General features: G+C 42.4%; 1 protein-coding gene across 2 annotated transcripts in view; it reads left to right on the forward strand.

Annotated features, from left to right (window-relative positions):
- MME (membrane metalloendopeptidase) overlaps positions 1-16,505 on the forward strand; it is a 102,714-nt gene that overhangs the window by 25,862 nt on the left and 60,347 nt on the right. For both annotated transcript variants that reach the window (XR_009764111.1, XM_061637097.1), the window contains exons 4-7: positions 9,542-9,703; positions 11,314-11,394; positions 13,959-14,054; positions 14,157-14,275. Coding sequence is in view for 1 of the 2 variants with exons in the window: in XM_061637097.1 (XP_061493081.1) it covers positions 9,542-9,703; positions 11,314-11,394; positions 13,959-14,054; positions 14,157-14,275 (458 nt within the window). In the remaining variant the exon portion in view is untranslated. The remainder of the gene's footprint in view (positions 1-9,541; positions 9,704-11,313; positions 11,395-13,958; positions 14,055-14,156; positions 14,276-16,505) is intronic.

Below are 16,505 nucleotides of genomic sequence, written 5' to 3' on the forward strand. Positions count from 1 at the left end.
GGTGCCTAGTGAAAGGCAGTAGCCACAAGCAGGTGGAAACCTGACAGGGAGAACCAGGGAAGGACGTCACAGAGGTCACTGGTTCATAGGGTCGACTTGAAGGCACACAACAACAACAAATAAAATGCTCGGCTTTAGGGCTGGCAGCCCTCTAGCATTACACCACACAGCAAAAAAAGGCTGGAGGGGGCAGTTTGAGAAAAATGTAAACTTGATCCCTTCCTTATTCCTCATTTGCTCCTCAGTATGCTTCTGAATACCAGTTGCTAGAAACTTCAGGAAGGGAGAGCACTTTTATGCTCAGGTCCTGCTTGCAGGCTTCCCATGGGCATCTGGTCGGCCACTGTGAGAACATGATTCTGGACTGGATGAGTCACTGGCCTGATCCAGCAGGCTCTCCTTATGTTCTTAATGGCACTGAGAGCTGGGCCATTGGAAAGCTGAAAGAGGGCTTCCCTCTTATCACCATCCTGTTCCAGGCATGCCATTTTCTTTCTCAAGAAAGCATTGTCCTCAATTCAGTCTTAGAAGTCAATCTATTCTATGCTGGCAAGCATTGTTGAAGCAACAAGACAGCAAGAGGATCTCCAGGTTTACTGATCATGCAAAACATGGAGTTGCAATTTTTCTGAGTGCACTTTTCACTTAGCTAGATGAAACTCTTAACACTTGGAGCAAGACGGGCAGATTCAAACCCACCCCCAGAAAGATGACAGGTTAGGCAAAGCAGCTAGATTTTGGGATCATCACAAGATGATCACTCAATCTGCAGCTGTCATTCATGGACTCAGTTATCTTGGAAGGAAACTCTAAGGCACGGGAATTGTGTCGTTTTTGCTGTTTACTATTTTAAAATAAGCCTAAACGATATCATGGAAGAGGAATGTTGCTCTATGCTGAGCAATCAGAAAATGAGAGATATTTGAAGCTCTCAGGAATTCTATCCAGAAATAAGAAAGTTAGTAGAGGTAAATTAGAAAGTTGTTTGGCAGACATTACACAGAGAGAGAGAGAGAGAGAGTTGTTCTGGGGTTTTTTCCTGATGCCAATTTCAATAAAGTGAAATCGGAAAGGACATATGGGTGCACCTCACCTCTAACTCTGAAGTAGGGCTCGTCACAGACTCTCAACCTAATCTCCCTCACAGGGCTGTTGTGAGGATGAAATAGAGGAGAACCATGTTTGCTGCCTTGAGTTCTTTGAAGGAAATGTGAAGTAAAAATGTAGTCAGTAAATAAACAAAATCAACAGCAAGGCCCCTGCTCTCCCTTCTTAAGGTTCTTTAACTTAAGACCAGATGTGGAATAAACAACCTTTCAAATAGGGGACGGCTTCAAACAGTGGACTGCCTTCTGACTGCCCTTCAAACAGAGGTCTGCAGGACACATGGTCACCCTAGTAGGCCCTAGATTCTGCCCCCATCTTGTCTATATCTGTGGGTTCACTTTTTGACCTCCAACTATTGTCTTGACTGTTTCTGATTGGATTTTATCTTATTAAAGCTGCGCTCACCAACCTCCTCCTCCTCCTCCTCCCATCAGGTCTAAAAGCCTTTCCACGGACTTCTTTATTTTTTACTTGTCTCTCACTTTTGACATTGCCAAACATATCATCCTTTGACTCCCACCTTTATATCTTATTTGGGAGGAATCCATGCTCATCAGGGAAGGGAAAAAAAACAAACCTGCCTTAAAATACCACCCTCAGCGTATCTGTTGTGATTCCTCAGCATAATGTCTTGGCAACTTCAACTATTAAACTCGTAAGCCATCTGTCTGCAGCTGTTTCATCTATGTAACACCATCACAGGTTTTGCATCATCATTTTCTTCTTAAGATAGAAGTATTTGCAACTTGGATGAAAGAGAAAGTGTAGCTATTAGCTAATCACATGTCGATGCTAAATGTCTTAATACTCAAAGGAGTTGATCCACTACTTAAACTTCTGAAGGTATGGTCTGCAAAGGCTGTTCAGCAGTGACACATCTTTTCTTGGGACATTTGCTTTGTGAAGCTCAATGATTAGGAGAGAGAGACACTTGGATATAGTTGATTCTTACCATGTCATCACATTGTGTATCAATTTTATATTTTGTGTTCATTTTAATAAGTAATGGCAAATAAATGAAGAACTTCATCATAAGATCTGTGGTACAAGCATTTTAAAAAGCACGTCTGCAGCATCAATTTTCCTTCTGAAGCTTTTACAACATATTATTATCCAGATTCTTGTTTGCAATGATATGCAGTTACTTTTTCCTCATGGCTATGTATTTAAGAAAAACAGCCAGGGATCTGGACAAAAAAATAATAAATGCTTGCTGTGGTAGACAAAACATGGGACCTGAAGTATGTGGTATTCAGGCTAAATGAATTAACTTTGCATTGTCCCTTTCAGCACAACCCATCCTCTTTACCCCTTAAATTCTTCCCTTGGCTTCAGAGGAAAACCCTGCTGCAAGCCTGCATTAAGAGCCCTACTAGGGACCTGAATAAAGTCCTAACTGGTTTATTCAGTTACCAATGTGTGTGTGTGAAGCCTGGAGTAGTATTCAAGATTCAACAGACAACACAGCCTAGTTTTTGTTTTTCATTCAGAGCACAGACTAATGTGGCCCTTAAGTTTAGTAAGTAAAGGATTAGCTGCAATACTAGTGCATATGATCATTGATTGCTGCTTCTCTGTCTACAATAGGGCATTGATTTTATTGGAAACAGGCCACATCTATGCTGAATCTACCCCATCTATGGACTGCTTCAGTTTGCCACGTATGGGGCATGTTTGTCCACAATTACCTATTACTGAGGAACATGATGCTGTTTCTAAACAAATGCATGTCTTATGACACATATGCTTGGCACTGTCGTTGACAGAGACCAACACAAAAACAAGACTTCTTGTACTACGTCTCTGATTAGAAATGTAATGCTGATGTCCGGATCTCTGAAAATTTGTCAAAGAGGGCGTGTGTCGAGTAGATCCATTTCTGTATGCCAAAAATGCTAGGATATAAATGGTCATGTGTGTGCTCGAGTCACAACCATTGCATGGAGGGACTCCATGCCACTGACAGGCATTTCTGGCAATGGCAAGAAGGCTGGGAATTCACTGCATTGTAAGACACTCTCCATTGTATATTCAGCATAGGGAGGCTGTTTTAGTCACCCGGCTATGGTGTCTGTAACATGCTCAATGTTCCATTTCCCATTTGGACAAGAGGCTCAGCAATCGCAATGTGCCAAGTGCCCCTTGCATTCTTTAAGAACTAGTTTTTATGTTTTGTAAACTGCTTAGAAGGCTATCTTGGTGTTAAGTGGTATATAAATAAATAAATATGGCTATATCCAATGTCGCACTAAGTAACTTGTTCTGTCAGTGCAAGGATTTAAGCTTGCACAATAGAACTCTCCCCTTCCTTTACCCATCTGCACCCTCCCCAAATCTTCACCAGATAGTTGGGGGGAAATCCACAACAGATTTAAGGGGTCGCGGGGGAAGGAGGGGGAAGTTCTGTTACACAAACTGAAATCCTTAAGTTGATGGAACAAGTTATTGGATGCCGCCCCTAATAACTATTGCAGTCAAAGACTTGACAATAACATGGGCTGATTAACCGTGTGCTGTGGCCTTGTAGTAGGATACGAGTTTTGTTCTGTCCTGATGCTGGTCACAGCTGCTATTGCACTTATACAGACCTTACCTTGTGTGGACATTTAGAGAGGAAAGAAAGGGATAGCTGGAATGTCTCCACCCATTTCAGCATGTGGTTTGTGTGAGGTCCTTTCTATTTCTCTTAATGTTGGAGGTCTGAATATCCTAGCCACTATTCTAGTCAGTATTTCTGATACCCTTTCTGTTCTGTGCACCACAACTATGGAGGTGTGGGACCTGATGGGACCATTGCCAGCATTCCAGTGGTCCATAGGATACAAAGCTGGGATGTGAACCTATCAAGTTCAGTCAATTAGCTACTGGAAAATGCTGTCTTTCAGAGTTAACAACACCCTCCTTTGAACATGAATTCAGAGGAGACAAGAGTCCTCTTCAGGTGTTTGCCTGAGAACACATAGTGGGAAGGATGGGACTTTGCATGTTAGCACCACACCCAGTGCCCCACTCCCTGCTAGCTGTAGTCTTAGACCTTCCCTTGTTGAGTGTGAAGATCTGAAGGGAGACTCTTCATGGGTTCCAGAAGCCTCAGGAGGGGAGAGTGTTCTTGCACTCGGGTCCTGCTTGCGGGCTTCCCCCAGACACCTGGTTGGCCACTGTGAGAACAGGATGCTGGACTAGATGGGCCACTGGCCTGATCCAGCAGGCTCTTCTTATGTTCCTATGTTCATCTGATCATGCTTAGAATCCTCCACATAACTGGGACCCCTGCATGATCACAGTTCCCAATCGTATGGAGGATTCATAGAATCATAGAATAGTGGAGTTGGAAGGGGCCTATAAGGTCATTGCATCCAACCTCTTGCTCAATGCAGGAATCCAACTTAAAGTATACCCAACAGGTGGCTGTCCAGCTGTTTCTTAAATGTCTCCATTGTTGGAGAGCACACTACCTCCCTAGGTAACTGGCTCTATTGTCGTACCGCTCTAACAGTTAGGAAGTTTTTCCTGATGTTCAGTTGAAATCTGGCTTGCTGTAACTTGAGCCCATTATTCCATGTCCTGTACTCTGGGACTGTCAAGAAGAGATTCTGGCCCACCTCTGTGTGACAACCTTTTATGTACTTAAAGAGTGCTATCATATCTCCCCTCAATCTTCTCTTCTCAAGGCTAAATATGCCCGTTTTTTTCAGTCTCTCCTCATAGGGCTTTGTTTTCAGTCCCCTGATCATCCTTGTTGCCCTCCTCTGAACCTGTTCCAGTTTTTCTGTATCCTTCTTAAAGTGAGGTGTCCAGATGCTTTCAGATGAATGCCCAAAGATTCCCCCTTTCAAACTTTCCAGTTCAGCACATGAAGGTCAAGGGTGGAGTGGGCAGAAATAGGGATATTGGGGCAGACCTAGTACATACAGCTCTGCTCCTGCCTCCATGCATGGAGGTGAACACTTGAACAGTGCTGAGATCAAAGCCCTTTGTGGAGGGACTGCCAGGCCAACTTTCCAATCTAGTATTTTAATTCTGTAGCATTCCAGCTCTACAAATGGACATCCATGGGTACCAAGCCTCATTATGTTCTCTTCAAATGCATTTTGAAATACCTTTCCATCTTCAGAGAGAAAATCACAAAATAATTTAAGTCCTGTTGCACTTGGTGAAAGAACAGAGTCCTTAACTATAATTTTAAAGAGCATTGCCGTTCAAAAGGAAGAACTTTGTCTTGACAATCCGAGTGTAGGGAGTAGGATGAAATAAATTAGCTTTCCATAGGCAATGCTGTGCAGCAACCCAGAGGTCCAAGTGTTATAGACTCATTTCTTAGCATGTTCCCATTAGTTTGTTTCTGGTATTTTCCAAGGTTAATAAATCAGTAAAACAAGAAAAACAATGAAAGCATTAACATGCATGATTTAAAACATGATCAAGTGAAAAACAGCAAGGCAATTTAAAAAAAACATGCAAAACAGAGTAGCAGAATAAAACCTGAGAAAACAAAAGCACCAAAAAAGAAAAAGACAAGAGTAGGTACAAGGTGATGAAGTGAACCTCACTGGTAGGTATGGAAGAGAAATCTGATTCAGTTTGCATTTAAAGGTGAATCTATCAAACTTGCAGTTTCTGAAACAATATGAAAACCAAAACAAGCCATCCTTTGAAATTCACACTTATCCAAATTTTGTGATGCAGTTCCCCAACCAGCCACGGTTTACAAAAATACATATATTAGGGGAAAGTGTGCATCAAGATTAATATATTAGTGTAAATAACATGCGAAAATGCATTCTAAGGAGAAATTGCTTGCCAAAATGTGTATATTAATCAAAATTGCATACAAAAATGTGTTCGTTGGGGAAGTTTACACTGAAGAATTTTCATGAGGATTTTTAAAAATAAACACAAATTGCTATAGAAATGTAGAGAACCAAATTTAAGACTGGAAAAATGAAAAATTGAGAGAACTGAAGTGGATAGATCCTTCTATCCCTACTCACTGGAGAAGGTGTTCCCATGGCTGGCAAAAAGATATTTTGCTGCCTGAAGTGAGCAGCAAATGGTGTCTCCTTACTGCAAGGCAAGGTGCACACTATTCAAGGCCAGCCAAGCATCTGAGCCAGAAATTCCCATGAGCACCTCTCCCTGGCAGTAAAAATACAACGGTAATAAATTAAGTAACTAACAATTTGCTGCCCTTTCATAACACCCCAAAATCAGCTGCCTGAGGTATTCACATCAGTCTGCCTAATGGTAGGGCTGGTCCACTTCTCTGTGGTCATTACTTACCCTCCGGAGACTAAGACATCCTGTGAAGGATTTCTGAAAATGATTGTAGTATACAGGCAGGTTTGTGTGGAAAATCCAATTTCTGTATGAAATCTTTCAAGTCATTAACAGCATTCACAGTCAAGCTTTCCTTTTTTCAGAGCTTTAAATTGCTCTGCCTTTCAAATGTTTCCATGTCTTCACTCACCAGCCTTTACAAACTGTCCATGTTCATGCTTGATAACTTTGTTCAAGTATTACTTTTATGAAGGTGGGCACTTCATAAACAAAGTTTTTATTTATAGATCAGACATTGCAGTATATATGAGTTAGTCTTTATCTGTATGCCCAGTCAGGTCAGGATGTCTGTAGACTTTCAGTATTTGTGGGTGGTATTCAGTCATATACCTAGGTTTGTGCAATTAAAGTGGATTAAAGCACTCTGTCCCCCTAAGTGCAATAAACACTTCAAAACAAACAGCCTTTTTGCAGTTTGGAAAGTGACAGGGAAATGCATTGAAAAGTGTAGGATGAACAAATGATTAATGGAAAGATGTGTAAACAGTCTGCCAAGCAAATCAGGATGAATGCAAGATGAATGCTCATTGTCATCTAAACAAATCAGAGTGAAGGTTCAAAAAAGATTGGACATAGTGTAACCACCACATAGGCTTTGTTCAAGCAAATCAGAAGGAATGCTGAATGAACAGGTTGTCTGGAGGAGCCCTCACTTAAACAGTCTCACCTCAACTGCGAGATGACTAACTTACCCCTATTTGTAACTCACGGTGAACTCTAAAGTTTGAAGCAGGGTCAGAGAACCTGTGGCCATTAACACGTTGTTGGACTACATTTCCCATCAGCCCTAGCCAGCATGGTCAAAGGTCAGGGATGATGACAGTTGTGGTGTAATGACATCTGGAGGGCCACAGGTTCTGCAACACTGGTTTAAAGACATACTATGATCGTAGTGAATGGGCAGCTCCATGTAGGGGAAAGCATTCCCTGCTAACTTTAACCTTTCATCATTTGGCAAGCTGAGTGTTATCATGTCCACCACTACAATGTAAATTTTGGGCACAGATGACCACACTGCACATAGTTAGAGCTATCACACAAGCTCTCTTCATGTGTTACTTGCCTATAAGGTGCACCAATCTGTTACTGAGGAGTAGGGCAGTCCTCCTGGCCCTTCTCTGGCACTGGGCACACTACCTTGCTTGGACTACAAATGCCCATGCATTAGCATAGTCATCTGCTGGACAGAAGTCTACATGCGAGCAGGTGCTTGTCCATAGGCTTCAGTGTAATTGGGACACCTGATCACACCAGTATCCCAGGCACATGGAAGCCTGCATGTGGGCAGCTGCTCATGTAAAGCATTGGACCTCTGTGGGTGGGGCCAGGCAGCATGCTTAATGCCAGAGGGCCAGGAGCACATCTCTAGCTCTAAGTATTGATGTAATGCCACTTTGATATGAATAATACATGATGAGTCTAAGGTGAGATTGTAAAGAGGACATCCCACACAGTAGATGATCATGTGGTTGCATCCATCCATAGCCACACTGAAATGAGTAGCAGGTTATATTAGTATATAATTATTCTGGTTGTTTTGTTTGCTTATAATATTTGCCACATTTCTGCCCGACAGTTTACAATTTTAAGTGCTAATGCAGACAGAGAATAAATGTTACAAAGGATTTAAAAAGCAGCAACATATGAAGACATTGATTGTTTCTTCAGGAATCATCATTATCTTATGTGCCCTTCACTATAAAGTCCCACAGCAGGGTACAACAATGAAAAACTACAATGTTAAAATCACTTAAAACAATTGCCAATCAGAACAATAGGGTGGGTCTTAAAATATATATCTCATGTGTTAAAGGCCCAGCTAAATAGTCTGAGTCTCTTCTCTCAGAAGGGAAGGGCAAACAGACCCCAAACATTTCTGTCCATCATTGCTAGGCCATTCGAGAACTGATAGTATGAGCTATCTAGCCTGGTTTTTAGAAAAGGCCATATGGCCAAACCATATCTCAGACTTTGCAAAGGACAGTCCTCAGTTTGTAGGGCTATCAGAGAACAGCCCTCTGTTTTAAGATGTTCCCTATTTGAAGGACTGTCTGGTTCAAGTCTAGTTTAAAGTTAAAGAACCATAAGAAGGGTTCTTAACGGAGGCAGGAATCATGAGTGACAATGGTGGTGGTTTCATAAGAACATGAAACATAAGAATGTAAGAGCCCTGCTAGATCAGGCCAAAGGCCCACATAGTCTAGAATCCTGTCTTCACAGTGGCCACCCAGATGGTTATGGGAAACCCACAAGCAGAACATAATAACGGTATCCCTCTTCCACCCAAGATCCTCAGCAACTGGTATTCTGAGGCAAACTTCCTCTAGTCCTGGAGACAGAGCATAGCCATCATGACTAGCAGCCACTGATAACCACCTCCATGAATTTATCTTTCCCCCTTTTAAAGCAATCCAAATTCTGAATCATGTGAAACAGCTGCAAAGTCCACCACAATATTTTTATCTGAATATAGTAGAACTTCTGTAACTCTGTAACTAGGGTTTCCAGGCTCAGGGCCTGAGACTGATCCTGTATCTTTAGGAAAAGAGAAAGTCAGCCAAGTGCAAGTGTTCTTGCAACACTGTAATGGGAAAAACCACAAGGTGGAATTCTCCCTTCCCCCTGCACAACTTTTAAAGATACAGAAGACCTCTTGGAGGCTGGGCCTGGCAACCAAGAAGTCTTCTGTATCTTTAAAAGTTGTGCAGGGGGAAGGGAGAATTCCACCTTGTGGTTTTTCCCATTACAGTGTTGCAAGAACAGCTGCACTTAGCTGACGTTTTCTTCTCCTAAAGATACAGGATCAGTCTCAGGCCCTGAGCCTGGCAACCCTATCTGTAACGGAACAGGGTTATTTTGTCAACTATAGGAGCTACTTACCGGTGCAGGTGCAAACCAATCCTATCCATCTCTGCTTAAAAGTCTGTCCCACTTCCCAACCAAATGTGTAAATGCAAAACCAGAAAAAGCTACATTATAACAGTACTTTATAAGAATGAAACTACATTTTTGCCTTTTTTGTCGGGCAAATTGACTTTTCCTTGTTTTTCTTCCATAAAAACATTAATTGTTTAAACTTCTTTGTCTCTTATGGCAGCTGCTCGAATTATTGAAAACATGGATACTACTTCAGAGCCTTGCACAAACTTTTACCAGTATGCCTGTGGAGGATGGTTAAAGAAGAACATCATTCCAGAGACAAGTTCCCGTTATAGTAACTTTGACATTTTGAGAGATGAACTCGAAGTTGTGTTGAAAGGTCAGTGGGATATAAATTTGTGAATGAAACATTTGGAACATTTCAGTCTTCTCTTCTTTTCCATTCCTCCAACTTTGGGTCAGAAGGGCATATGTTTTATAGGTGTTTGTCCGTACTCTCCAAGGCTACCTAAAATTGGCCCAGTCTGTTTGCCTGGCTATGTGAATCCAAGCTTGGGAATTAATCTGTCGTGTCTGTTAATCTGTCGTGTCTGGCAAAAAGCAAACAGAGACAGTTAAAGACTGGGGTGAATTGGGTCCTGCTCTGAAGAAAGAGCACAGCATTGCCTTCTGACTCTTTGAACAGCTGAACCCACTGTCCTCATGACCCTGAAAGGGTGGGCTACTGTCCTCCATGTGAGAAAGAGGTTGCTTCCTTCAGGCCAACTCAGCTGGGAAAGCTGCTAAATGCACTGGCAACCAATGTTGGCCCATCTTATATCCTGTATTTAGATACAGCCAAGTAAGCCCTTTCTAAACATAAGTATATGACAACTATATCAAGATATGTTTCTTTCCATAATGTTTTTTTTAAGAAGGGGGTGGGATTATGGCTTGGGAGCAAAGATTGTATTGGTTTGAATATCTAATAACTCTTAAATTGATGCTGTCTGACAAAAATGGAGTGGAAAGTTTTGCCAGATGTGATGTAATCAAGGAGAAAAAAAATCTATAGAATCTGTAGGAAGGAAGCTTCCATTATATGCAGTGTTTTGAAACTGGTAGCATGTTCATAGTTATTTGTTTATATAGAAGGAATCTGCTAATTAATGTCCAAAATGACAGTTGTAGAGAAGAAGAGTATTGGAAGAAGACTCCCGCAAGTTATTTTGCATGTTACATGGTGGATTTGACCCAAGAAACACGCTGGTGGTGTTTGTAAATGTGTTAAGATGTTGAGGTACAAAGTTTGTAATGCATCTGGTTTCAGGCAGAATTCAGGAGGGAGAAGACCAGTCTGAACTCTGTAAAATAGTTCAGTAACATTCTTCATATTTCTTGTAGTGGTGACATCCACTGAGGAGGAGGAGAGAGGATAGATAAAAATAACTTAAGTGGACCTTAGAGCATTTACAGACTAAAGAGGCTTTAAATGGTGCTCTTGTAGCCACATGGCCTTTTTTGTTGACATTGTAATAGGGTATCATTACTCAAAATACAGTTTGAACAGACACCTGCAGAACATTACCATTTAAGTTATGTCATAACAGGGTAGGGTGGGGAACCTTTTTTTTCATCCCAAGGGCCACATTCTCTTCTGGACAACCTCCCAGGGGCCACATGTCAGCAGTGGGCAGAGCCAGAGACAAAAAGTGAGCAGAGCAACTAATGTGAATTTTACCTTTCTACGGTAGACTTCTTTCTCCAAGCGACCAAGAAGCTTTCCCCGAGTTCAATGACACAATCCAACCAGACAAAAACACTCAAGGAGAGCGCAAAGCAGGGTTGATGAGGGGGGTAGTCCGGGGAGATGGGACAGCCGAGCGGGAGTGGCTTGGGAAGAGTCCCAAGTGCTAGATAGAGACACTTGGTTGCATTTGGGCCCCAGGCCTGAGTGTTCCCCAATCCTGAGTTATAACGTTTGACTATGTATATCTCCCTTCTTTTCAGATGTCCTTGAGAAGGAAAACAGTAGTGATATAGAGGCTGTTAAGAAAGCAAAAACACTCTACAAATCTTGCATAAATGAAAGTAGGTTTCTTTATCAATGATCACTTATAAGAGTAATGAATATAACCTCTGTTCTATATTCTTGAGGCTCCCAGACAACACCTTTCTATAATAGCTTTCTTGCATTAAGCTCTGTGGCATCCTAGTAAGATCAACTATGCTTCACACCCATAAACACAACATGTGTGTATTATTTATTTATTGCATTTACACACTCCCTTTCTGCAAAAGGCACCCAAAGTAGTTTACAATTTAAAAATATTAACACAAACAAATGGTACAAAATGTGATCAGGAGCAGGGCCAGCGCCAAAGGGTGGCCAGGTCAGGCCCTGGCTGAGGGCTCCTGGGGTCTGAGGGCCCACTGAAAGGCCTCTCCTTAGCGTGGGTGGGTAGTGCTCCCTTCCATGATCTGTGTCAGTGCCAGCTCCTGACCTTGCCATGGATTGTAGAGAGGGAGCTGCCAGGCACCCCCCTACAACCACAAAGGCCCACAACACCCGCCTGCATACTCCACCTACCTTTCCCTTGAGGTATGGCATGCGTGCCATCAACCAAGATGGCAATGGAGGCATCAGCCCCTTAGAGAAGCCTCTGTCACAGTCTTGGTTGATGGTAGGCATGTGTGCACAGCATGGCCAGCATTTACTTCAAGGGAAAGGTAGGTGGGGTGTGCAGGCTGGTGCCGGGGCCCAGAGCAGGCTGGTACCCAAGGGCCCCAGCATGCCTGGCACCAGCCCTGATCAGGAGCTGATGGAGCTGGCTCCCTGGCCTGGGCTTCTCCTCTCCCATCTTCCCTCAAGGCAGAAAAGTGGGAAGTGGAACTGCCTCAACAGTTTTCTAAGGCCGTTGATGGAGAAGTTGGTAGTCAAATGCTGTCTGGACAGGGCTTTGCAATACAATTAGTACAGTAGAACCTGTTTAGAATTAATATTAATAAAGGGATCTGCTTCTCCTATTCTTTCTAGACTTCCTTCATTTTTAGAAGATAATTCTCATAGAAAGTTATAGTTTCAAATTTAAATAATATTTAAATAATAATAATAATAATAAATAAATAATAAACATACCCTGCAGATGTTATTTAGGTGAAATTTGGGAAATGTTGATAAAAATGGCAAAGAGTTCTTTTGAGTTCTGACATCTGGAAATAAAATGGCTAGCAAACTGGCAAGTTAAGGAAAGAACCATCGGAGGGACATCTCACTGACACAATCAAGGCTACATGAGATTACTGAATCTGAACTCTTACTCTGAATGAATGAACAAGTCTTGTTTACTCTTCCAGGGAATCCTAGCGTGTTCTAGCCATGACTCTCTCCTTGCTATCTTGGGTCACTCTCAGTCCTTTTGTCATGAAGTGTGCTTTCAGACTGTCACTGTTTTCGGATGGGATTTAATCACGTACCAGCAGATCCAGGTTGCAGGATTATAGCTGATTTGGAGGTCATGTGCTACAACTCTGCTTCCCCAGAAGATCTGTTTTTTGTGATAAGGAAAGTGATGGGGAAATGCACTGGGAAGTGTGGGATAATACTTGCTTTGATGCAACATCATCTAACCTCCCCACAAACAAATCAGAATGAAGGCTCATGAAACAGCCAACATTGTCTAATCTCCCTGCAAACAAGTCCGGATGAATCCTCAGTAAACGGTTCCTCTGGAACTGCTCTGAGCTAGTAGGTTTCCCATGCAGGCAAGTAGCTACCAGGATCTCCTGGGAGTGTCTTGTCTAAACTGGGAAATATATTCATGTAGAAATCCACTGTAACATTTGGTAACAAGCCACGACAGAAAAGATGTGGTAGCAACAACTTAGCAACTATTGCCATCCAGGTTGAAAAGAGAGGAAGCAGCAGGAGAGAAACTGTGTTTTAATTCATATGGGAGAACACACAGGAGTTAACTGAGGTCTTGTATCAGTTTAGAATGGCTGGTGAATACAATTGTAATGAAGTGCTAAAAATACATTGCCTCTGTCAAACTCAGAATGATAACTATTTCCATCTGTTAACTATGTTTTTGATTCTTTTTCTTGTGAGTTCACACTCCTCCCCAAGAACTTTGGTCTCAAGTAAATTTTGTCAGGGAAGAGGAGATTCTATAGATCAGTGAGTGATTCCCAACCTTTCTCCCCACCAAGGACCACATGAAAATCGCTGAGGGTCTTGGTTGGACCACTTAATGATTTTTCTGCTTGTTGTAGTAGCATACTGCCCTAGATGCTGTGTGATTTTCAATTGTATTTTAATTGTTTATTTTATTTTGCACATTGTATTTTATTGCATTATGATATGCATTCCATAGAATTCAGATTGTAATATAATAAAATACAATGTACAAAATAAAAGAAGCAATGAAAATGCAATTAGAAATGGAGATGAATATTGAATGGGGGCATGTAGCAGACCATCTGAATGAAGCTTGTGGATCACTGGTGATCCATGGGCCACTGTTTGAGAATCCCTGCTATGGAAGAAACTCCAGAATATGTACCTTTATTCCATATGCCAGTGTCATATTTCTGTGATTTAAGATCAATATGTGCCAAAAGCTCATAGAATCTTTTTTTTTCCCCTCCAAAAGGTGCTATTGATAGCAGAGGAGGGAAACCACTCATCGACATATTGCCAACTATCTCTGATTGGCCTGTTGCATCAGAAAACTGGGACGTCGATTATGGTAGGATTGTTCCAGTTACTTCTCCATCTCCATTTCCAAATATATTAATGGATGATTGTCTTTGTCAAAATGCTAAGCATGAGTATGTTTTCACTGCTTTAGGCACCTCATGGAATGCTGAGACATCTATCGCAAATCTAACCTCGCAATATGGAAAAAAGGTCATCATTAGCCTGTTTGTTGGCACGGATGATAAAAACTCCACACAGCATATAATTCATGTGAGTTGATCATGCTTGAAAAGGCCTGGATAGATTTTCTTTTTTCAAGCTGCTGCAATGATTAGAATTGGGAATGTTATGAGTCTTCTATGCACACTTACAAGATCTGAACAGGGTAGTTTACAACAGATGCTATTGGAGGTCACTGATTCATAGGGTCGCCATAAGTCGTAATCGACTTGAAGGCACTTAACAACAACAAATGCACATAGAGGTGCTGGGTCACCCAAACAGCACCTCCATACCATCACAAGGAGGTGTGGGTCTAGCAGTGGCTCTCCACACTCCACCCGTAGGCCATTGTGAAGAAGCTTCGTGCATATATACAACTAGCTCATACACTATGAACATGTTGCCCTTCAGATGCTGTTTAACTCCCATCAGCCCCAGCCAGTGTGGTCTTTGAACAGATGTGATGGGAGTTGTAGTCCAGCAACATCTGGAAGGCACCATGTTGGCTACCTCTGATATTTTCATTGATTTTCTTGTTCAGCCATGTTTTTATTATTTAGGGAAGCCTGTTTCACTGAATCATTGCAGTGCAAGTTTCGCATGCTACCAGATCCCCTTTTTCCTACTATCATACTCAAATTATTGTGGTATAAGATGGCTGAACATATGTGACAAGAACAGGAATGCAACATTTCCTTAACCGTAGTCAGCTTGTCAAAACCGTATGATCTTCTGTGACTGAATCTTTATCAAAAATGATGCTCCAGTTCTGTAACAGTAATTACACTGTGAGTTGGCTTTTAGGTGAAGTGAACAGAGTGTGTGTTGCCTGCAGTGTGTGTGCTGGAGGGAGGATAGATGGATACTAGATAAGTGTCTGGGTCAATGCCACCTCCTCTGTGTTTCCTTTCCCTCTTGCTTTAGGTCAAGGATGTGGAACATGACATCCTCCAGAGGTTGTTGGACTCCAGCTCCCATCAATTCTAGCCAACATGGCTAATGGTCAGGAATTATGGGAGTTGTAATCCAGCAACATCTGGGCTCTCCATCCCAGTTTTAGGTTCCACTTTGGCTCCTTCCTCACTCCCAGTGGCAGTCAGTGAGGGAGCTTGTCATGGAAGCACATAACTTTGGGCTGGCAATCAAACCCCTGTGAAAGCTTAGGACACTAATCAGCAGGCACACACGCATGATGCTGCCTCCTACCTTTGACTTTGCCTCAAGTCCCTTGCCACTAAAGAAATGTGGTTGCCGCTGCCTTGATCACCACTATGTAGCAACAGTCTCTTCCTGCTGCCTCAAACTCTCACTAAGCCCCACCCATCACTCCTTTTTTTGACCCCTCTCCACTTGTATTTATCCCTTCCTCTTTCCTAAATGGGTGGTCTGAATTATTATCAAGCTTCATTCTGTCTCTGTCAACAGACTCTAGAATTTTTATTATGGGATTATTTGATTGAGTGAGTGCGTGAGTTTATTTGTATGCCAACTTTCCACAACAGGCTGTGCCCAAAGCAGTTTATGACAAACATTCAACATATCAAACTGCAAAACACTGGGGTAGGGGAGAAAAGTGAGTTTACAAAAAGCAACAATTACATTCAAAGAAGACAAAAAGCAGCAATTAGAACAAATCATATTACAAAAGAATCAGTCTAAACTTAAATACATAAGCGAGGAAGTGAACAGGCGATAGAGCTCCAGGTGTAGGTCTTTCTGCATTCCAAGGTGCCTCAGCAGAGCCTGGCTTAAATACAGTTCAGGGGAAGGGGTCCTCTTACCAGGCTTCCAGCTGGCTGCCTCTCCTCTCTTCCAGAAGAGACCAACAACAAAAAAGGGAATGCTGGGGAGGGCAAAGATGGCAAGTTCTCTCCTCCAGCCTCCTGGAAATTCTAACTGCTGGTGCAGGTCTTGTTGCATTTGTTGTGTGGTATTTATACATTTTTCTTCAGACTGAAAGAGGTATTCAGGAGAACAGGTGCAGCTGGAGGAGAGGGGGTGGTCCTGGCCTCCCACCTGCCATTTTGCTGTGCTTACCAGGAGAATGGTGAGGCAGCAGGGAAGTCAGCACTGTGTGGATGCTTGCACCACACTAATCTCTCTTGCGTCACCCCTCCCAGTAAGCAGAGTGATGAGGCTGATGGGAGATCAAGTGTCCAGCATCACTTCTCCTGCCAGCTCCTAGCACCTCTTCTGCCGAGCAGCTGCCTTTGCATGAGATGTAGATGGCATTTTTCACAAGGATTTATCTGTGCATGGTTTACTGTTCTATCTGTAG

Source organism: Rhineura floridana, chromosome 7, assembly GCF_030035675.1.
Source record: "Rhineura floridana isolate rRhiFlo1 chromosome 7, rRhiFlo1.hap2, whole genome shotgun sequence".
In the NCBI taxonomy this organism is placed as follows: Eukaryota; Metazoa; Chordata; class Lepidosauria; order Squamata; family Rhineuridae; genus Rhineura; species Rhineura floridana.